Below are 24,762 nucleotides of genomic sequence, written 5' to 3' on the forward strand. Positions count from 1 at the left end.
CATAGAAATTGTCACGTACGACTTTGCTGAAGAGTTGGGTGGTATTTTGAGGTGGTTCCCAGGGACTGTTCGGCCTCTTCTGAAGTTGCTATTTCTGGGAGTTAATCCCTGACAAACGGTTGTAACGGCGCCTTAGCCCCCAAGTGCCCACTTGAGATGTCAACAAAAACCCTACCTTCTCATTTCCACGAAACGTGAGAAATTTAGCATCTTCTCAACAGCATTTTCTGTTCAGTTGATCTTGCGTGTTGCCTCCCCTTACAGACACTATATATGCCTCGTCGACCAATTGTCAAGGCTGTTCAGAATTGATACCAACCGCATTAATTGTTTATGTGTATTTGTACGCTGTGTCAGGGAAACTTCTACGTTTCCCTCTATTTTCATGCTTCGAGGCACATTTACGTTCGTCACAACCGCTAAAAGCTTGCTGCCGTCCCTCCAAGGACAGTTTGGGCAGAAAACAGAGAACTCTGAGTTCTGATTTTTAGCTTCCTGGCTTTAGTCTCGTTTGATGGTGCAGTTTGAAGCTGTAGGTGTCACTTATTGCCAATATCAATAGATGTTAGTTTCATATTTCTGAGTCCAAAGTCCTACATACCTATTAGCTTCTCGATCCTTAGGGAAGGTTCTGGAGAAGTTGTAATATGGTAGACTACAGGAGAAACGACTTCTTCATGGAATGAATTCGCAATGGTATGGTTTCAGAAGCGGCAATTCAAAAGAAGACACTGTAAATGAGTCTAAAGGACTTGTGAGAAACGATCCGCATAAGTATGCCGTAGTCATAATGGTGGACATCGTCGGGGCGTTCGATCACTTATGATGGCCAGCACGTTTTGATGACCTCAGGAACTTGGACTGCCCAAGAGCGTTATAGAACTGTTTTAACAGAAGTAGAGAAGCAATTCTGTCGTGCCCAGGAGAGACCCTAACAAAAGAAATTTCAAAATACTGTCCCGTTTTCTGGGATATAGTACTCGTCTCGGTATTACGAAAGCTGTAGGATAATGAAGAGGTCGTAAGAACAGTGGCATATGCCGACGACCTGATGATCCTTCTGAAGGGAAGCTCCAGAAGCAACCTGGAAGATCGATGGAATATAATTTTTCAAGAATTACATCAGTGAAGCCAAGGAATCAAACTGTCTGTTGTGCCTGAAAAGACAACGTATGTGCTTTTAAAAGGGAATCTTTTAAGAAACCTGATCATGAAATTAAGCGACAGGACCACAAAGAAAAAAAAAATCCGCCACCAAATACTTGGGCGTCTTCATCGACGAAAGACAAAATTTCGGTGCACATATTGAAGAAATGAGCAAGAGAGCCAGGAACACGATGAACAAAATTATAAGTCTCGCCACTTACGATTACAAGCTGCCAATACAAACAATAAGAGCGTATCGTAATTCAGTCTTAATTGCGATCATGAGATACTATGTGAGTGTTTGGGCCCACATACTTTTCCTCGTAAAACCAGCATGGATAGTTAACAGTGTGCAATGTGGAATACTTCTTCGGTTGGCGAGATTTTTGGCATTGTGTCGGTTGAAGCTTTGCAAGTAATGCTTGGAATATGTCCATTTGATCTCCAGACATGCAAAAAAGCCACCCTCTATTGGCTGAGTATAGAACAATATCTTAAAGTGCTGAATTTAATAGGAATACGGGCCACAAGCAAGCATTAAGTTCAATATCAGATCCTCCGTCACTGGCAGAAACGATGGGATGATACCCAAACAGCGAGGTGCACCTATGGTTTTCAGCCAAATAAAAAACAGAGACTAGGAATGAAGTACCTATCGTTTTCACCCAAATAAAAAACAGAGACTAGGAATGAAGTACCTATCGTTTTCACCCAAATAAAAAACAGAGACTAGGAATGAAGTACCCGAATCCCTCAGGAGACCTGACACACTTCTTGACTGGTGATGGCCCCTACGCCGCCTGCTGGCATCCAATTGGTAGATGACAAACCTCCGAGTATACCTGTGGTGAAGAATGTACGCCAGAACATACTATCTGGGGACGTCCACTGTATACCCATGTAGCTGATCCTGATCGGCAGCAACTGAATCGCAACGAAAGACTGGATGTCTAGGAGATACTGCGTTGCAGCAAGGAGATATTGGGTGCAGCTCTTGGACATCACTGACGCCATTACAAGAATGGATTCGGTAGCGCGTATCTTATAAACCAACACCCGTCTATTGCACTAAGAGAGGTTGCAACAGAAGATCGAGAAGCAACGCGGCGAAGGTAGCCGAGGTCAACAGTTGTGGCAGAAGAACTGATAACACGTATGCACAGCCATGGTAACAACACCAGAGAGAAACACGTCCGTGGGCGGTGTCTCGTCATCCAAGGAAGCACAACTGGGTTGACGTGCTCCGGCGAGTGGCTGTGCTCGTCACCGGCAACAACAATGCTCGCTAAGAACTGGGGAATCCTTCCCTACAGTCAAGGAGCCAACAAACAATGGAAGAGGCGGATGCAACCACAACGTCCTCCAAGCGCCCAAGGAACCGGCAGGACGTGCCTGTGGACTGGGGAGCGACGGAGTGCTTTGTGGAATGTGACAGACAAAAAGTGAAGTTATTATAACACTAGTAGACATGGGTTTGGTCGTTGGTGTAGTTTTTATTCATAGTAGAAATAGTTTTTATATTATTATTATTATTGTTGTTGTTGTCATTGGGGTGTGCTCAGCCCTTGTGAGGCAAACTGAGGAGCTACTTGACTGAGAAGTAGCGGCTACGGTCACGAAAACTAATAACGGTCGGGAGAGCGGTGTGCTGGCCACATGTCCCTCCGTGTCTACATCCAGTGACGCCCCTGGGCTTAGAGGATGACACGGCGGCCGGTCGGTACCACTGGGCCTTCCAAGCCCAATTCGGACGGAGTTTAGTTTAGATTAGAAATAGATATGGTGATGGGAGGCAGTATTGTGTAGGACAAAATTAAGTATTATGTATATTGCAAGTATCTGTAAGAATCAGTACAGCGTGTGTTTAAATTATAGGTAACAAGATACAATGGAATGGAATAAACAAATAAATTTCAGAATCCATACACTGAGGAGCTCGCATTTATCTGGTTGTTTGTGCATCTTGGATGTGGAGTTCATTAGGTTGCTTCTCTCTTTTGTTCGAAAATGTGAGTTTCACATGTGAGAAACTCTGAATTTCTTCATCTTTCAGTCTTCCTGCCGATATATTTCGAAGTCCCACAATACTGGTTTCAGTGCTTCTTGCTAGTTTTTCTGTGTTTTTGTTTCCCGAGTGTGACTTCGCAATAATATCCCATGTCGATTTTGAATTCGAATAAATGCTTGGTTCCTGTGTAATCGACCCACTTCCTACAACTTCTTCTATGAATAGGCGACGCTTATTTACAAATATAATCAGAGATACACTAAGATATTGTTTCCAACGTGATGGTGTTTTCTGTTGTGCATAGTGGCCAGTTGTTAATGGAATGTTGTATAAGATGCAAAGTTGTGTATTATGGTGACCAGTGGGCAGCAATAACAGGTTTTTATTTCGGTGGTCAAAACATTAGGTATGCAGATTAATTTAATATTATTAATGCACTATGGAAGGGAAGCAGTGGTTGGGAAGGGAGTGAGACAGGGATGTAGCCTATCCCCAATGTTATTTAATATGTATATTGAGCAAGCAGTAAAGGAAACAAAAGAAAAGTTCGGAGTAGCTATTAAAATCCACGGAGAAGAAATAAAAACTTTGAGGTTCACCGATGACATTGTAATTCTGTCAGAGACAGCAAAGGACTTGGAAGAGCAGTTGAACGGAATGAACTGTGTCTTGAAAGGAGGGTATAAGATGAATATCAACAAAAGCAAAACTAGGATAATGGAATGTAGTCGAATTAAGTCGGGTAATGCTGAGGGAATTAGATTAGGAAATGAGACACTTAAAGTAGTAAAGGAGTAAAGGAGTAGCAAAATAACTGATAACGGACGAAGTAGAGAGGATATAAAATGTCGACTGGAAATGGCAACGAAAGCGTTTCTGAAGAAGAAAAATTTGTTAACATCGAGTATAGATTTAAGTGTCAGGAAGTCGTTTCTGAAAGTATTTGTATGGAATGTAGCCATGTATGGAAGTGAAACGTGGACGATAAATAGTCTACACAAGAAGAGAATAGAAGCTTTCGAAATGTGGTGCTACAGAAGAATGCTGAAGATTAGATGGGTAGATCACATAACTAATGAGGAGGTATTGAATAAAATTGGGGAGAAGAGGAGCTTGTGGCACAACTTGACTAGAAGAAGGGATCGGTTGGTAGGACATCTTCTGAGACATCGAGGGATCACCAATTTAGTATTGGAGGGCAGTGTGGAGGGTAAAAATCGCAGAGGGAGACCAAGAGATGAATACACTAAGCAGATTCAGAAGGATGTAGGTTGCAGTAGGTACTGGGAGATGAAGAAGCTTGCACAGGATAGAGTAGCATGAAGAGCTGCATCAAACCAGTCTCAGGACTGAAGACCACAACAACAACAACATGGATTTTAAAGAATAAAGTAACAGTGCACCGTGGGCTGTAGAGTGCAGGTCATGTCTAACATCTAATAAATAAAAGATCACAGTCAGGGTTCATTTTAATTGTCAAGCTTTCGCTCGTCTCACAATCTAGTGACATTTGTTGATACTATTTCCACAACAAGCCTTGCTACTATAAATTATTCTAGCAGTCGCAGCTGCGGTCAGTGTAATATGATTTACTTTTTTTATTAGACATTTAATTCCTAATTTTCTTCCTGACTGTTCTATCCGAATGTTGGCAACTTGTTGTCAAGCTGATTCAAAACATTTTTAATCATGATTCTTGTATGTAAATACCGATAGAATTCTTCATTTACAATCGATTTATTAAGTCGTTATAGTCTCTAATAACCAAACGAAATATTGTGTTTTGTTCGGAGTCAAGTAATATTTTTATAGGGCAACATTTTAGCCTTCGTTACTTAAAAAAAAAATCTATAAATATTTGTATATACATATACAGGGTGAGTCACCTAACGTTACCGCTGGATATATTTCGTAAACCACATCAAATACTGACGAACCGATTCCACAGACTGAACGTGAGGAGAGGAGCTAGTGTAATTGTTTAGTACAAACCATACAAAAATGCACGGAAGTATGTTTTTTAATACAAACCTACGTTTTTTTAAATGGAACCACGTTAGTTTTGTTAGCACATCTGAACATATAAACAAGTACGTAATCAGTGCCGTTTGTTGCATTGTAAAATGTTAATTACATCCGGAGATATTGTAACCTAAAGTTGACGCTTGAAACCTCCGACGTTCAGTTGCGTGTTGTAACAAACACGGGCCACGGTCGGCGAGCAGCATCTGCAGGGACATGTTTACGATGACGACCGTGTTTACGAGTGTGGCTGTAGTGCACTGTTGTGGTTTGGTCTAGCTGTCGCAGTGTCCGCATGTAGTGCTTGCTGCTATTGTTATTCTGCATTCGTCTCCGCACGCAGACCAACTGTAGTACACCGTGTTACCAGACGTCTGTGATAGTGCAGCGTTGTAGGAACTGTGACCATGGTGTATTCGAACTCTGAAAAGGCGGAGATGATACTCATCTATGGCGACTGTCGACGAAATGCAGCGGAAGGCTGCAGGGTGTATGCAGAACGGTACCTGGACAGAGAGCATCCAACATGCCGCACATTGCAAAACATCTACCGCCAACTGTATGCAACAGGTATGGTCGTAGCACGCAAACGGGTCCGTAACAGGCCCGTCACAGGAGAAGCGGGTGCAGTTGGTGTGTTAGCTGCTGTTGCCATGAACCCACACATGAGTACACAGGACATTGGGAGAGCCGGTGGACTGAGTCAAAGTAGTGTCATGCGCATACTGCATCGTCACCGCTTTCACCCGTTTCATGTGTCGCTACATCAGCAATTACGTGGTGATGACTAATTATCGAGTGCAATTCTGTCAATGGGCATTAACAGAGAATGCGTTGCAGTTCTACCTGTTTACCGATGAAGCGGGTTTCACAAACCACGGGGCAGTGAATCTACGGAACATTCATTACTGGTCCGTGGACAATCCTCGCTGGCTCAGACAGGTAGAGCGACAGCGACCGTGGACTGTAAATGTATGGTGCGGAATCATTGGCGACCACCTCATTGGTCCTCACTTCATTGCAGGGGCCCAAACAGCTGCAACATACATCGCGTTTCTACAGAATGATCTGCCAACGTTGCTCGAAAATGTCCCACTGGAAACGCGTCGACCTATGTGGTATCAGCATGATGGTGCATCTGCACATTCCGCAATTAACACTAGGCTGACCCTTGACAGGATGTTCGACGGGCGTTTCATAGGACGTGGAGGACGCATAAATTGGCCAGCCCGTTCTCCTGATCTTACACCTCTGGACTTCTTTCTGTGGGGTACGTTAAAGGAGAATGTGTACCGTGATGTGCCTACAACCCCAGAGGATATGAAACAACGTATTGTGGCAGCATGCGGCGACATTACACCAGATGTACTGCGGCGTGTACGACATTCATTACGCCAGAGATTGTAATTGTGTGCAGCAAATGATGGCCACCATATTGTACATCTATTGGCCTGACATGTCGAGACACGCTCTATTCCACTCCGTAATTGAAAACGGAAACCACGTGTGTACGTGTACCTCACCCCTCATGGTAACGTACATGTCCGTCAGTGAAACAGACCAATAAAAAGGTGTTAGCATGTGGACGTAATGTGCTGTTCCACTCTCTTCTGTACCTAAGGTCCATCACCGTTCCCTTTGGATCCCTACGTAATTCGGTGCTCTCCGATACACACGATCTAACAGCGGAGGAGTGGTACTCAAGCGTAAACTTTAGGTTACAATATCTTCGGATGTAATTAACATTTTACAATGCAACAAACGGCACTGATTACGTATTTGTTTATATGTTCAGATTTGCTAACAAAACTAACGGGGTTCCATTAAAAATAACGTAGTTTTGTGTTGAAAAACATACTTCCGTGCATTTTTTATGGTTTGTATTAACCAATTACACTAGCCCCTCTCCTCACGTTTGGTCTGTGTAATCGATTCGTCAGTATTTGATGTGGTTTACGAAATATATCCAGCGGTAATGTTAGGTGACTCACCCTGTATAGTGTATGAGAACTGTTTAAAGCCAGCTTGTTCAAATACAACAGTTTATATGATCGTGGGATTTAGTGCTACCTCCTACTGAGTTTTAGGAAACTGAAAAATTTTAAGTACGAAGATAACGTGTCGCTGTGGCCAGTTCGTAGTTTCTCGTACATCGCTTGCACTCGCGCCAGATGAGTTAAGTGTCATGTGACTGTCCGAGCGCGCTGCATACTGTATAGAATAGGGCTGTTGCATTATGGTATGCCTTTGATACTAAGTAAAGAGTATTCCACGAGACTCGAACTATAGTTGCGTCTTCCCATTAAAAGTCTCATTACATGTTTTCTTCTTGGCACACAATTTATACCTGACTCAGGCTAGTCGGTAGTTTTAGAATTCATCCAAGTTCGTATCTTCAGCGGAGCAAGTCGTTAGTGAAACGAAATACTGAATCCATTTTGTCAGTCACCATGTTTTCTTTTCCGCATGCAATTTGTGTCCGACGCGGGCAGATTGAGCAGTATTCATAATCCTCCAACTATTTCGTTTCATTCACTATGATTTCCACAGTACGGCAAATCGCTGGATAGCCCACAAAGTTAAACGGTGGTTTTAACAAGGCTGCATCAACTGGACGGAACACATCAATTGGCGTCCGGCGACCTATAATGTCCTGCCTTGTCACTGCAGAAGTTGGTTGCAGTACGCCGTGTCTGCCTGTAGTGGCCTATATGAGGCAGAGGCGTGGCGACTAAATTTTTCCTTTAGGAAACTTTACTCTGTGTTAATTTTATGTGAATTCTGTCAGTCATTAAGAGCAAATAAATGTCTGTTACTGTCAGTCTCAAGATCCCTTACCTTCTACAGTTTTTACAAGATTTGTCGACCCACAAACAATGAATACGAGTATAACCTATTGTATTCCTAAATTGTTGATCTCAGTTTAGCAGTGTTTTTATATTTCATAGGGGCCAAACTCAACGTTTAGTTACTTAAACATCTATAAAAGGGAACAAACATTGCACTTGCTCGCCTTCTATTTATTCATTGACCAGGGAGAGTGGTTCTGATTTCCCCTGCGCTATAACTTAGCTTTGTGTTGTTTCATGACATTAACGAGAGCACAACTTCGAACACAGACTCTTGACTTCAGGTTACCCTACAAAAGGACGTCAGAAAACGATAGATCAGGAGAGCATATGGACCGAGAAACATTGCCAAATTAAGAAATGACATGTCCCGAACCACTTCCACGGGTGCTCTCACCGTGTGAGTTGTGGCACCATCCTAATGGAAACATATTTCTCCCATGTTCACCATATGCCTTTCCAGTTGTGGATCCAGGAAGTAGTTTAAAATTTTGATGCAACGCGCTGATGGCACAGCATCGTGGTTTCCCGCTCTTCAAAGAAGTACGGACCAACAATCGCTATCATGCAGACACCGCACCACACTGTTACTTTTGAGATGTGGAGAGGTTTCTGGTGTAGTTCACGTGGGTTCTCCGATGCCCAACACCGACAGTTCTCGACATTAAAATAGCTATCGAGATGGAAACGGGCTTCGTCACTCATTATTATTAGGATGCCTGCATCTTCCGTGCGAATGATCTCCATTAAGCCACAAAATTCTTTGTATTGTACAAAACCTCTTTCATTTAGCTGTTGCATGATTATTTTCTGAATGGGTGAAGTCTGAGATCATCATCTAAGACGCAGTGAAGCGAACGATGTGACATATCCAACGCTATAACCTGTCGCCTAGCGGATAATTAAGGACTAGGAAGAACTCCCCTTCTCACTCTGTCTAAGTTTTCCACAGTCCGAACACAACGGGGAAAACTACAGATCCAGTACTGCAAAACGCTTCAACACATCGGAGTGAGGTACTGAGATCTGGGACAGCACCTGGACTTTCGACATTAAAATATTGTTGGAAAAAACGTTGAACCGCGATCATAGAATCATTCTTTCTACAAAACTGCTAGGCAACAAAAACCCGAAGCTCTCTGCTCCAACACTCCATAGCGACTAAAACTACGACGTCTGAGCTGTCCGCCAGAGGTCGCCCAAAGTCAAGCCCCACTGCCGGCTGAACGCCAGCGGTTTAAAAAACAGGCTTTTCCTCTTCTCCGTCTCGTATTCATATGTAACGTCTGTATCAGTAATGACGTTCAGTTATGAAAGTAGCGAATGCTTTGTGACCTGTGTGGTGCATCGATATCAACCGAAACCCTGTGGTATAATCTACACTCCTGGAAATTGAAATAAGAACACCGTGAATTCATTGTCCCAGGAAGGGGAAACTTTATTGACACATTCCTGGGGTCAGATACATCACATGATCACACTGACGGAACCACAGGCACATAGACACAGGCAACAGAGCATGCACAATGTCGGCACTAGTACAGTGTATATCCACCTTTCGCAGCAATGCAGGCTGCTATTCTCCCATGGAGACGATCGTAGAGATGCTGGATGTAGTCCTGTGGAACGGCTTGCCATGCCATTTCCACCTGGCGCCTCAGTTGGACCAGCGTTCGTGCTGGACGTGCAGACCGCGTGAGACGACGCTTCATCCAGTCCCAAACATGCTCAATGGGGGACAGATCCGGAGATCTTGCTGGCCAGGGTAGTTGACTTACACCTTCTAGAGCACGTTGGGTGGCACGGGATACATGCGGACGTGCATTGTCCTGTTGGAACAGCAAGTTCCCTTGCCGGTCTAGGAATGGTAGAACGATGGGTTCGATGACGGTTTGGATGTACCGTGCACTATTCAGTGTCCCCTCGACGATCACCAGTGGTGTACGGCCAGTGTAGGAGATCGCTCCCCACACCATGATGCCGGGTGTTGGCCCTGTGTGCCTCGGTCGTATGCAGTCCTGATTGTGGCGCTCACCTGCACGGCGCCAAACACGCATACGACCATCATTGGCACCAAGGCAGAAGCGACTCTCATCGCTGAAGACGACACGTCTCCATTCGTCCCTCCATTCACGCCTGTCGCGACACCACTGGAGGCGGGCTGCACGATGTTGGGGCGTGAGCGGAAGACGGCCTAACGGTGTGCGGGACCGTAGCCCAGCTTCATGGAGACGGTTGCGAATGGTCCTCGCCGATACCCCAGGAGCAATAGTGTCCCTAATTTGCTGGGAAGTGGCGGTGCGGTCCCCTATGGCACTGCGTAGGATCCTACGGTCTTGGCGTGCATCCGTGCGTCGCTGCGGTCCGGTCCCAGGTCGACGGGCACGTGCACCTTCCGCCGACCACTGGCGACAACATCGATGTACTGTGGAGACCTCACGCCCCACGCGTTGAGCAATTCGGCGGTAGGTCCACCCGGCCTCCCGCATGCCCACTATACGCCCTCGCTCAAAGTCCGTCAACTGCACATACGGTTCACGTCCACGCTGTCGCGGCATGCTACCAGTGTTAAAGACTGCGATGGAGCTCCGTATGCCACGGCAAACTGGCTGACACTGACGGCGGCGGTGCACAAATGCTGCGCAGCTAGCGCCATTCGACGGCCAACACCGCGGTTCACTGGTGTGTCCGCTGTGCCGTGCGTGTGATCATTGCTTGTACAGCCCTCTCGCAGTGTCCGGAGCAAGTATGGTGGGTCTGACACACCGGTGTCAATGTGTTCTTTTTTCCATTTCCAGGAGTGTATTTGTATGTGTGGCTAAGCGACTGCTTCCCTCGCTCTCTGCAGGGAGCGTGCATACTCTCCACTGCGCCGACCTCATGGCATTGCACATGAGCTGTTTACCACAACCGACTACAGAATAGTCATCTAAGGCCAAGTGCTCTCAGCAGTGTGGCACGTGGATGCTATGAGCATTTGCTGATGTAGCTTTGGGTGGGTGCATGATTCTCTATTCTATCACCTTGCATGGCCGAGAACCATCTCCCTTGGATTTGGTGGAAGATGGCCTTGGAACTTTGCCTGCTAGTTGGGACTACAGAATTAACGAGCAGAGTGGGATTAGTCAGCTGTAGTCAACGGCGCTTGTTGGGCTGTCTGAGGACTTGGTGCGCACCTTAGTGTACAGACTGTGTGAACAATTATTCTGAGCTATCTGCTATGCCGTAGGATTATTTAAAGTAATATATTGTTTTTCGTTTGAGATAACCCTGATTTTATTATGGAGTTTACCAGTTCCACCTTGGCTGATTTACGTTGCTAAAACTGTTTATGCCATTGTTATTCTGGATGGGTTGTGTAGTTCCTGTTTGTCAAATTTGAGCCCTGTTGCTAATTTATGAATATTACAAAGTACTTGTGCTGGTTATGTGTAATGTATTTGGTACTCAGGGTTTGCGTTTCTACAACGAAGCGCCAAGGAACGAGTATAGGCATGCGTATTCAAACAGGCAGAACACGGCGCTGCGGTCGGCAACGCCTATAGGATGACAAGCGTCTGGCGCAGTTGTTAGATCGGTTACTGCTGCTGCAATAGCAGGTTATCAAGATTTAAGTGAATTTGAAAATGGTTTATAGTCGGCCCACGAGCGATGGGACACAACATTTCCGAGGTAGCGATAAAGTGGGGATTTTCCCGTACGACCATTTCACGAGTGTACTGTGAATATCAGGAATACGGTAAAACATCAAATCTCCGACATCGCTGCGGCCGGAAAAAGACCCTGTAAGAACGGGACCAACAACACCTGAAGAGAATCATTCAACGTGACTGAATTGCAACCCTTCCGCAAACCGCTGCAGATTTCAATGCTGGGCCATCAACAAGTGTCACCGTACGAACCATTCAACGAAACATTATCGATATGGGCTTCCGGAATCGAAGGCCCACTCGTGTACCCTTCATGACTGCGTGACACAAATCTGTCGCCTCGCCTGGGCCCGCCACACCGACATTGGACTGTTGATAGCTGGAAACGTGTTGTCTGGTCGGACGAGATTCGTTCCAAATTGTGTCGAGCGGATGGAAGCGTAAGGGTGTGGAGACAACCTCGTGAATCCATGGACGCTGCATGTCAGCAGGAGACTGTTCAAGCTGGTGCAGGCTCTGTAATGGTGTGGCCGGCCGCTGTGGCCGAGCGGTCCTAGGCGCTTCAGGGCAGAACCGCGCTGCTGCTACGGTCGCAGGGTTCGAATCCTGCCTTGGGTATGGACATGTGTCATGTCCTTAGGTTAGTTAGGTTTACGTAGTTCTAAGTCTAGGGGACTGATGGCCTCAGATGTTAAGTCCCATAGTGCTTAGAGCCATTTGAACCATTTTGTAATTGTATGGGCGTGTACAGTTGGAGTGATATGTCTCTCCTGACAGATCTAGATACCACTCTGACAGGTAACACGTACGTAAGTATCCTGTCTGATCACGTGCATCCACTCATGCCCATTGTGCGTTCCGGCGAACTTGGGGAATTCCAGCAGGACAATGCGACACCTAGCACGTTTAGAATGGCGAACTTGGGCAATTCCAGCAGGACAATGCGACACCTAGCACGTTTAGAATTGCTGCAGAGTGGCTCCAGGAACACTTCTGAGTTTAATCACTTCTGCTGCTCATCAAACTCCCGGGACATGAACGTTATTGAGCGTATGTGGGATGCTTTCCAACGTCTGTTCAGAAGACCACTCGACCCCCTAGTATTGTTACAGACTTATTATGGACAGCCCTGCAGGATTCGTGGCGTCAGTTCCCACCAGCACTACTTCAGGCATTAGTAGAGTCCATGGCACGTCGTGTTGTGGCACTTCTACCTGCCCAGGGGGGGGGTGGGGGTGGGGGGGGGCTACACTATATTAGGCCGGTGTACCAGTTACTTTGACTTTTCAGTGTAGTTTAAGGGATGTGGTTATGGTTGTTTAAATTTTATTTATTCATTCTTTTATAGAACTAGCTTGAGTTATCACAACTTAAAACCTAGGTACATACGTTGGTAAATTGTCTCTTGTCTGAGATTTGCATTCTGCCTAATTCCATCTTTGGCTATTTGTTCCTAATCTCATGCTCTTTAAGGAGACAGCCACTGTCTACTTATGAGAATTCAAATAGTCTTCACCTGATTTACGTAAAGGTTACATTTTACATTATTTTAATGTCGATCATTGCCTGTTGTCATCTGGTGTGTTTGTAGGCATCAACTGATGTGCTAACCAACAGTTTGTTCATGCTTGATGTATTATTCTGAAACATCAGTTAATTAGAATATTTTCTATCAGTTCTAGTAGTACATGAATTCCTGTGGTGCTTTGCCAAATGTATTTTGAGACAGACCACCTGAGTGAGATGAAGCTCTACGGAAGGCCATGATTTCAAATCTCAAATTGATAGTATTGATTAAAAACAGTCTTGGTTGCAATTTTAGTTTTTGATTTTTCAACTACGCGTTTCGCCTTATTTAGACATCTTCAGGTTATCTTAATTTGGTATTTCTTAGAAGGATCATTTAGTCAGTGCAGCAAAAGGGCATCGTCGGATGTCGGATATATCAGGCCAACATCGCCTTCGGTAAACTCAGTAAAAACTTTTCTAGATGGACGCGAGTGACACCAAGACCCACATAACGCGTTGTGCAGGTCTCGGTGTTTATAATGAGTTTAACGAAGGCGATGTTGGCCTCATATATTCGACGATGCCCTTTTGCTACACTGACTAAATGATCCTTCTAAGAAATTAAGATAACCTGAAGATGCCTAAATAAGGCGAAACGCGTAGTTGAAAAATAAAAAACTAAAATTGCAACCAAGACTGTTTTTAACCAATACTGTTAAGCACTGGTTTGCTGTATGCCACATATGGATTGGAAGAATTTCTCGAATTGATATTCATCAAATCTGAAATACTAAGTGTTTCATGCTGGTTATTTTTGGACTGCTATAAATAACTGCGTTCGTTTGAGCTTATCAGCTCTGTGGTATATCGGGCGACCTCGGGCCTTGTACCGGCGCTAGCCGCTCGGCGTACCTTGTCGAGGGCGCCGCGCAGCACGCTCTGTACGCTCTCGACCACCTGCCGCACGTCGTCGCTGTCCTGTCCGGCGCCGGCGTCCTCCTCGGCGCTGAGCAGCGCGGGCTGCGCCTGCCCGTCTTCCGGCTGCGGCTGCGGCGGGCGCGGCCGGAGGCGCAGGCGCAGCGGCTGCCCGCCGGCGGCCAGCAGGCCCTGGATCTGCGCCAGCGTCATGTGGCGCCGCACCAGGTCGCCCTGCTCGTCGAACGTGTAGAACTCGTACCGGTCCGGCGACAACAGGGCCGCCGGAGAGCCCGGCGGCGGCGACCCGGACGCCGGCCGCAGCGGCCTCCCGACCGCGTCCGCCAGGTACGCCTTGGTGCCGTCGCCCAGGTCCATGATCACCGACACCGACGTCACCACGCTGTGGGCACACACGCACTCCGCTGACTAACACTGCAGCCAGTGTTCGCAGAAGCGACCGCGTGCGTGGCAGGCTCGCGTTCCATTCCACTCATTGGCAACCTATGCTGACACACTACTGTTCTTAAAATTCGTAGCAAACAAGCTTTTACTAGCCTGAACCTCACTCCTCATTAAGCACGTTATTTCTTACTTACCACGTTTGTATTGCATCACTTTCATTTTCCAGTTGATTTTAAACTAACTCCCGAGTGAGTTACAGACACGAAATTTTAAACATAGCACAGAAGTGGATGATAACGCAATGTTAACGCACTTTTTTGTCGGTCTGTTCCATGCAGTTGGGGGTGGTGGAGAAAAACATCGGTAACACCTGACATCTCGGCTGCCCCGCAGGAGCGACGTGTTATGCAGGTAGTGTTGGAATGTGTTCTAGGAGGTGTGCGAGTGGGTGGGCACGGCTGAGCAGAGACAGGAGGGGAAGAGGAGATGGATGTCACTTTGCGTTGCGTTCAAATGCGTGTGAAATCTTATGGGACTTAACTGCTAAGGCCATCAGTCCCTAAGCTTCACACTACTTAACCTAAATTATCCTAAGGACAAACGCATACACCCAAGCCCTAGGGAGGACTCGAACCTCTGCCGGGACCAGTCGCACAGTCCAAAATTTTGCAAATTGATTGTACGCTAACTTCCCAATGAGCTAAAGATTTGAAACTACATAGCTCAGAACTAGATGAACACGCGGTATTAACTCACTTTCTTTTCTGGTGTGCGGTGGTGTATGCTTTGTTTACCACTGCCATTTTATAATGAGCCAGAGACTTTAAACTTTCAACATAACCCAGAACAGGATGACAATGCAGTATCAACTCGAATTCTTGTGTGGTGTGTGATGGAGCGACGTACCGCTGCCATTTCCCGCTTCTCTGTTCCCATTGCAAACGGTTCATTGGAAGTGCAAACGCTGGTAAGCCTCCATCTGTGCTCGAATCTACCTAATTTATACCTTCATGGTCTTTACGAGCTATGTGTACCAGGAAGCAACGTATTGCTTCAATCAGTTGAAGAGAAACTGAAATTAACCTAAAATTTACCGGATATCTCTGTTGCCTTCTCAAGAAAATGTCTGAAGTAGATTGAAAAATTTCATTCTCACAAGACTAAAAAGCAAAAAAATAATTATTTAAATAAAAATGAATTTTAACGCACCACGTTTTACATAAGACTAAAAAGTATGAAAAACCTCTTTCCTAGCTCCATACCGATTCCTAATCCCATACAGATAGTCCTCAAAATTTGTGATTGTATAGTAGCTATAAAAATACTTGTAAGGTTTAAAACGAAAAAGTGGTGCTGATCCAACACGTAATTGGTGCATCAATAGTCCACCTCCTTACTATTATCTGTTCCAAGTGCCCCATACTTTTGTTTTAAGTATTACAAGTATTTTAATAGCTATTAAAAATTTACAGCCACAAATTTTCTGGGATCTCTGTATCCATTTAGGAATCTTTATGAGGCTAAGAGATACTATCTCATACTTTTAAACCAATTTAAAAAATTGTATATTAAAAATTCATTTTTATTTAAATACTTATTTATCTATCGTATGGCACACGACTGCAGCGCATATACGGATATATATATACAACAGTAAACAAGAATAGAAATGTACAATACAAATAAAACTACACAAAGGTTGTGATAAGCATCACATAACAAACAAAGTTAAAATATACAGCATGTGAGACTAGTTTTTGTTACACATCGATGTCCATATCTCGGACGCACTTCATAGCTTGAGTGATGACTTCTATTCGTATGAAGTCCTCAGTTGATACGCCATGTTTTTTTTTTATAGGGCACACTTCTATATAGTGTTCCCATCCGCCTCTAAGTCAGAACTTCGGCTGTCCGCCAAGTCACCGTTTATAAACCGTGGCCTTGTGTCTTGTGTGGTCGCTCCAGGTACGGTTAAGTTCAGTGCAGATTTTTCTTGGGAAGTTGACCCCTTACATTGTGTTTGAGGGATCAGTTACGAGATAATGGTTACTGAGTTCTCTCAGTCTCTTTTTTTCACTTTTCTATGACGTTAAAGGAGTTCTGTCCTCTTACACAGTTATTGTTCCAATTAGCTCTCGTGATCTCAGGTGTGTATTTCATAAATCTAGAATTACATCTTGAACAGGTAAATTTTTTAGTCGTCAATCTGTGCTATTTTTTCCCATTCTTTATGCCTGTTTTTTATCGTCTTACCTTTGGCGGAGCAGCGTCACTGATGACAGAGAGTAACGGTAACGGAGTGGACCTTCACGTACCAGTGATTATGTACATGGTGAAGCTGGACGTATACCTTGTTGGTATAGTGACTTTCTTGCCAGGCCGGTGCACAGTACTATGTAGCGGTAAAGACTATTGACATTATTCTTGTTCGCAGTGCGGATGCACCTGCACCCGAAGAACTATCAGTCGGTTTTCTGGATCAGGGGTCTCTCATGGTCTTTACAAGCAGCATAAAAAAATCTGGCACATGATGAAAAAGAAGTAGCAGGAGAAAGAAGAGTGAAAAACTCATTAAAAACCTGGGCATCACCTGACTTAGGTGACAGAATCTTGCGAAGAACCATTCCTAGTATGATAGAGAAGATCTCGACAGGATTGAAGGTGGAGAGAATGGATCTCGGTAGGGAGAATTAGCGGAAGACACCTCACTTAATAAAATCCACTTTGTATCTGACTTGGATCAAGCACCATGGTGGTCAGCGTCTGTTCTCCACAGGTGCGGACAGAAGTTAAAATTCAGGAACAAACCCTTACAGCCTTAACCAATGAGTTCCATTACAAAATGATCCCTGCAATTCCGTGCACAACAATGGAACCTTTTTCCTAATCGAAAAATTACCCCATGAGGTAACAAATACTCCACAATCACTGGCGCAACTAGTCTATCGGATTTTGAAGAGATTAGGCTGAGATGCTACAATCCCAAATCAGAAGAAAGCGGAGCCTCTGATCAACTCAAGCCAAAAATAAAAATTTTCTTTGGCACAGTCAGTATTAACTCACTTCTAAAGCCAGGAAAACTGTAAAAATTTGGAAAAACGAAGAAAATACAAATATTTTAGACTTGCAGGAAGCAAGCTTGCCAGATGAGAAAACCACGGATTTTGGAAATTACATACTCTCAGAAGTAAAATAGACGAAAGACTCCTTAAAAATACCCACCGTCTGGGGGTTGCATTCACAGTTTCACGTTATTAATTCCATAATCGACGTAAAGCCTGCAGACAGCAGATTACTGATAGTTTCCTTGAAATGTGCAAATAAAATGAACTTAGTATTTAACGCACATACGATGATCAACCAAAAAAGTAAAACAAACCCAGAAAATGGAAAATAAATAGTAGGAGGTGTCAGAATATATTATCTCGAAAATTCCAAAGAACCATTTGAAAATTTTAGTGGGAAGTTTTAAGCCACACTCAGGAAAACACGGAAAATTCAGGAAAACAGTTGGTGACTTCCCTGTTCACAAATGGACCAATCTAAATAGAAACAGACTGTTAGCACTGTCTAGAAACTTCAACCTCAAAATTATGTCAGTCAGTGTTAGTAAAGAAACTTCAAGCCAAAAACTACATAGCAATCACGTAATAAGAATAAAGGTGAATTCCACCATTGATCGTACTGCAATTTCTCTATAAACATCACAAGAAGATTTTAAGTGATTCAGCACGCAAAGGAGCAAATATGGAGGGAGACCTCTACGTAACCCGAGTGAAACTAAATTTAAAGCCCCAAAAATTCAGTAAAAGGATATCAGGAATTACTAAATTTGATACTAGTAAAATCCATGCGTTGTTATTACCAAACGAACTCGACGAAACGCGAGCGCCAAACTGGAAACAATTGAATCACACGTTTATCGAAACTGCCGTAAACCATATTCCTTCGCAAAGGTGGAAGATAGGTTCTTGCTGGAATGAAGATTGTGGACACGTGGTGAAATCTCGACTCAAGGCATTCAAAACATGGAATAGTAACAAATCAGGAAATGCACATTTCTATTCCCCGGCAACTAGAAAAGAAGCATCAAAATTAATTATACCAACGAAATGAGGACTTGAGGATAATCAATCCCATAAAATTGAGGAAGTTTTTCACAGAAACAAGACCAGAACTCTTTAGAAGACTTTGAAAAGAGAGGTAATGGGTATCAGCCCCAGAATCTCTGCTTCAAGAAGGAAAATAGACAGTTGAAATTAACCACCAAGAAAACCCCAGAGTCTTTGCAAATATTTAAAAAATGCTTCTAAACTGCCCTGAGCCTACCAGAAATTCCCCTAAAAACAATCCCGATTCAAAAGCACCGAACGAAGAACAAATTACTAGCCAAATCAAAACATTAAAAAATAACAAAGCCTCTCGTAAAGACGGAACTAAAATCAACTGGCCCAGAATCTTAAAAGCAAAACATTTGACAAACTGAGAAAATTTTGGTTGAATGGGAAACCGCCTTGATACAGCAACTAGATGAAAAGGGAGACAGAAGTGAAAAAAATAATTATGGAGGTATTTCCCCTCTTCATGACTCACACAAAAGTCTGTCTCAGTGTCTCCTGCACCGAACACAACAATTTGAATGCAAAACTGGTGAGTTTCAAGAAAGTTTCAGAGTGAGTTTCAAGCATCTTTCAGAAAAAATAGATCTTACCCAGAAAAAAGTTTAATCTGAAGCTTCAGGGCTATTCAAAATTATGCTACCACTCTAGAGCCATTCCTGGTCATGAAACGAATAAATAAATAAATAAAGACGCACGTATGGTATTGCGGCCTGGATGGTCCCGAAGGGCAAATTCAGCCTCCTACTTTAAAACCTTATTGTCCTTTATCACAATGGTACCTTTCCTTCTCGAATGCGAGTGTTGTGCATTTAAGTATGTGTAGGTGACTGTAATCGGTCTGTGGAGTGTTGCATCATGTTTGTCTTAGATTGTGTAAAAAATAAAGAAAACAAAAAAGTCGTTCAAATGATATGCAGAATGTGTAAATAACTAACTAACATGGCAAACTGAAGATACAACGGTACTAGGGGCTTTTAGAACACAGAGCTATTTGACATTTTCAGTTGCAAGGAAAAATGCTGCAAACGGCAAAATACACACATCAAAAAAGTTCCGGAATCTGTACAGAAAATCGGAATAGTGATCAACATAAACATCATTTCCGCCACTTTTATTGCTCATGAAAACCACACATTGCATGTCGTACCACCATTCAGCGAGACCTTCAGAGGTGGTGGTCCAGATAGCTGTACACACCGGTACCTCTAATACCCAGTAGCACGTCCTCTTGCACTGATGAATACCTGTATTTGTCGTGGCATACTATCCACAAGTTCATCAAAGCACTGTTGGTCCACACTGTCTCACTCCTCAACGGCGATTCGCTGTAGAGCCCTCAAGGTGGTTGGTGGGTCAAGTCGTCCATAAACAGCCCCTTTTCAATCTATCCCAGGCATGTTCGATAGGGTTCCTGTCTGGAGAACATGCTGGCCACTCTAGTCGAGCGATGACGTTTCCTGGAGGAAGACATTCACGAGATGTGCACGATGGGGGCACGAATTGTCGCCCATGAAGACGAATGCCTCGCCAATATGCTACCGATATGGTCGCTCTATCGGTTGGAGGATGGCATTCGCGTATCGTACAGCCGTTCCGGCGCCTTCCATTACCACCAGCGGCGTACGTCGGCCCCACATAATGCCACCCCAAAACAGCAGGCAACCTCTGCCTTGCTGCACTCGCTGGACAGTGTGTCTAAGTCGCTCAGCCTGACCCGGGTTGCCTCCAAACACGTCTCCGACGATTGTCTGGTTGAAGGCATATGCGACACTCATCGATGAAGAGAATGTGATGCCAATCCTGAGCGGTCCACTCGGCATGTTGTTGGGCCCATCTGCAACGCGCTGTTTGGTGTCGTGGTTGCAAAGATGAGCCTCGCCATGGACATCGGGAGTGAAGTTGCGCATCATGCAATTTATGGCGCACAGTTTGAGTCGTAACAAAACGTCCTGTGGCTGCACGGAAAGCATTATTCAATATGGTGGCGTTGCTGTCAGGGTTCCTCCGAGTCATAATCCGTAGGTAGCGGTCATCCATTCCAGCAGTAGCCCTTGGGCGGCCTGAGCGAGGAATGTCATCTACAGTTCCTGTCTCTCTGTATCTCCTCCACTTCCGAACACCGTCGCTTTGGTTCACTCCTTGTTGAGAGCCCTTCCTGGCACAAAGTAAAACGGCGGACGCGTTCTAACCGCGATATTGACCGTCTAGGCATGGTTGAACTACAGACAACACGCGCCGTGTATTTCCTTCCTTGAGGAATGATTGGAACTGATAGGCTGTCGGACTCCCTCCGTCTAATAGGCGCTGCTCAAGCATGGTTGTTTACATCTTTGGACGGGTTCAGTGACATCTCTGAACAGTCAAAGTGACTGTGTATGTGATAAAATATCCACAGTCAACGTCTGTCTTCAGGATTTCTGGGAACTGGGGTGATGCAAAACTTTTTTTCGTGTGTGTAGTTTTCTGACTGGTTGGGAGGTAGCGTTGCTCACGTCCGTAGGTTTAACCTTAAAATACCCTACACGTGCCTCCTGGGTGGTGCTAATTGAGCAACAGTGATTACAGGCAGCCAGACTATCCATAGGATCTCCTGGCAATGACATATCAACTAAATAGCAGAAACAGTTCTTTTCAGAGCTCATTAACAAGAAACATTGGACCAACTATCAGACTCCTTCAACTGAATATCGAAAGCATTAGCAGGGCAAAGTGTGACTATCTGTCAAAATTTTTGCTGGACAACAATATCGATGTCGTCGCCATTCAAGAAACTCGTGTTTCCAGCGAAGAAATATTCCGAAGCCGAGGTCGAATTCCTGGATATTCCGCACTTGGTGTAACTTACCACGAGGTGTATGGAATTGCTACGTATGTCCGTAACAACATAAACGAAGCTTCGCTGATTTCTGTAAGTGTGGAGGCAGATATACATACAGTTGCCATACAATTGCACGGCATTACTATTACAAATGTTTACAAACCATCCAAAACAACATGGCCTGATTTTGTCCTACACACAGCAGAACATCCTGCAATTTACATAGGAGACTTCAATAGTCACCATGAACTTTGGAAGTACGCTCAAAATGATGAAAATGGGAGCATGCTTGCAGAATGGATCGAAGAGAATAATCTTCATCTAGTGTTTGATGCCAAAGATCAAGGCAATTTCAGGTCAGCTGCTTGGGACAAGGATTCAAATCCTGACTTATGCTTTGTTAGCTGCAACGAAACTGGCTTTCCCATCAACACCACAAGGAAAGTGATAGATGCCTTTCCTCACAGCCAACACAGACCTGTAATAATACAAATTGGCTGCACTGTTCCTGTCATACGATCAACTCCGCATGCTCGATGGAATTTCCAGAAAGCCGACTGGATGAAGTTTTCAACGGAACTGGATAAGACCATTCGATGGATACCTCCATCACATAATCACTATCAACGCTTCATTGGTGCAGTAACAGCAACAGCTAAAAAGTGTATGCCAAGAGGATACCGAAAAGAATATGTTCCAGGATGGAATGAGGAAAGTGAAACACTGTACCAATACTTCCAGCAAAGTGGTGACCCAGAGATAGCTACGGAACTATTGTCCAGCTTGGACATGTCTCGGAGGCAGAAATGGGCAGAAACAGTCAAAACTATGGACTTTACCCACTCGAGCAGGAAAGCATGGAGTCTTCTGAGAAAACTGGGAGGAAGTGCACCAGCATGCAGAAAAAATTCGGAAGTAACACCAGACCAAATTGCTTCCCACATCATTACCACCTCAAGAGTACCTCCTGACAAGAAACATACAAGACATATCAGACGACAGCTTCGTGACCTTAAAAAGAAGGCATCTCCCTCATCTGAGTATACCCATCCCTTCACAGTTTCAGACATTGACTCTGGACTGAAGGACCTCAAACCTCTTAAGGCACCTGGATTCGATGGTATCCACCCAGAATTCCTGATCCATATGGGAGGAAAAGCTAAGAAATGGCTGGCAGAATTCTTCACTGACATCCTGCTGACTGGTCAACTTCCATCTGAGTTTAAAAAGGTGAAGATAATATCTGTTCTGAAACCTGGCAAACCCAGCAACAGGGTAGAAAACTATCGCCCCATTTCCCTACTCAGCTGCTGCTACAAGCTTTTTGAAAGGCTAATATATAACAGAATAAGTAGCGCTATCTTAGAGAACGTTCCAGTTGATCAGGCAGGCTTCAGACCAGGGCGTAGCTGCTGCGACCAAGTATTGTCTCTCACATCCTTCATAGAGTCAGGATACCAAATGAAGCAGAAAACATCAGTGGCATTTGTTGATCTAACTGCCGCCTTCGACACTGTGTGGAGGGAAGGCCTTATCTACAAATTTCTCCGCATCATACCCTGCAGAACAATGGCTCGACTGATTAACAGCATGCTAAGTGATCGGAACTTCCAGGTAATCACTGGAAGCAACTTAGGTAAGGAGAGGAAGCTGAACAACGGATTGCCTCAAGGATCAGTTCTCTCACCCTTACTGTTCAACCTATATCTATCTGATCTACCTGACACATCGTCCAGAAAATACTGCTATGCCGATGACCTGGCTCTAGCCGTCAAACACCAGGAAATGAAGACAACAGAAGAGATTTTAGCCAATGACCTGTCTGCATTAGACAATTACTTCAAAATCTGGAGACTCCAACCCAGTGTGAGTAAAACAGAAGTGTGTTGCTTCCATCTAAATAACCAGTTGGCGAACGTAAAACTGGAAGTAAGTTTCAGAGGCAGAATCCTTCGTCACAATTGGAACCCAAAATATCTTGGTGTCATCCTGGATCGTACACTATGCTTCAAACGACACCTTCTTAACTTACCTCAAAAGCTGAGGACTCGAAACAACATCCTCCATAAGCTATGCGGAACTACCTGGGGATCTTCAGCAACCACCCTGCGAACTTCAGCTCTGGGCTTGGTATACTCAAGTGCTGAGTATTGTGCACGTTTTTGGATGAATAGTCATCATACAAGGCTTGTTGATACCCAGCTGAATACGACAATGCGCATAATATCTGGCACAATCAGATCTACTCCAGTTTATTGGCTTCCACTGTTAACCAGTATAATGCCTCCTGATCTACGCAGATGTACTGCCCTTATGAGAGAATTCCACAAGATCTCCAGGAATTCTAACCTACCCGTGCATAGCGACCTGCCACTTTTAAATCGCAAGAGACTGAAATCACGTCATCCAACTCTGTGCGATGCTGCTGACATGGTTGCTAAGAATTTCAAACCTCTTGAAGAATGGAAAGGTCGGTGGGAAGCAATGACAGATGTGCACCTGCATAACATCTTCTCAGGTGCTAAACTTCCAAGTGGATTCGACTTACCACGCAAGACGTGGTCTACTCTCAACAGAATCCGTACCAGCCATGGGCGATGCAGGGATGCTCTCTTTAAGTGGAACAAGCTGCCTGATCCAGCTTGTGACTGCGGGGCTCCATACCAGACTGTTCACCACATTGTCAGTGAATGCAGGATTCGAGCCTATCACGGCGCCAAAGAGGACTTCCTGCTAGCAACTCCAGATGCAGTGCGCTGGATTGAAGGACTGGATATTCAGTTGTAAAGACATACTTAAGTTTCTTGTGTGTCAATATGTACATATGTATATGTAATATCATGATATGTCTGTATTAGCCATACGCTAAATAATAATAATCTGACTGGTTCTCGGTACACTTGATGCTAATCCCCATATCCGTTACTGGTTCTGGCTTCCTTCAAAACTGGTACTGAACTGACACTACTGTCTATGGGGCAGGGCAGAGTACGAGTTAGGTTTTGCGAAGATCATAATTACTTTTCCGCCGCGTGGTGAGGAGGGGGGAGCGTGGATGCAGCTGCTGCCTTCCCCTGCCCATTGCTGAGTACAACCTTGTGTAGGTAGACAAACATTTCCTCAAAGAAATTGTGTTTTTTCAGAGTCGACCTAGTCGTAAAAACTTGCGAGGACTGTAAAGTTTTAAGAACGTATCACTGCATGTTGTGTTAGTTTTGAAAAACGATCTGATTGGATGTTAGGAGTTCAATCATAGCACTTTCGAAAAGGCAGTGTTCCATTATGTGCGAAACAATGATTTTGAAGAACCGGCATT

The 24,762-nt window shown here is 44.5% G+C and overlaps 1 protein-coding gene across 1 annotated transcript in view; it reads right to left on the bottom strand.

Annotated features, from left to right (window-relative positions):
- LOC126436946 (serine-rich adhesin for platelets-like) overlaps positions 1 to 24,762 on the bottom strand; it is a 113,788-nt gene that overhangs the window by 66,236 nt on the left and 22,790 nt on the right. The window contains exon 2 of the mRNA XM_050090479.1: positions 14,097 to 14,502. Coding sequence (XP_049946436.1) covers positions 14,097 to 14,502 — 406 coding nt within the window. The remainder of the gene's footprint in view (positions 1 to 14,096; positions 14,503 to 24,762) is intronic.

The sequence above is a fragment of the Schistocerca serialis genome, chromosome 1 (genome assembly GCF_023864345.2).
Source record: "Schistocerca serialis cubense isolate TAMUIC-IGC-003099 chromosome 1, iqSchSeri2.2, whole genome shotgun sequence".
Classification (NCBI taxonomy): Eukaryota; Metazoa; Arthropoda; class Insecta; order Orthoptera; family Acrididae; genus Schistocerca; species Schistocerca serialis.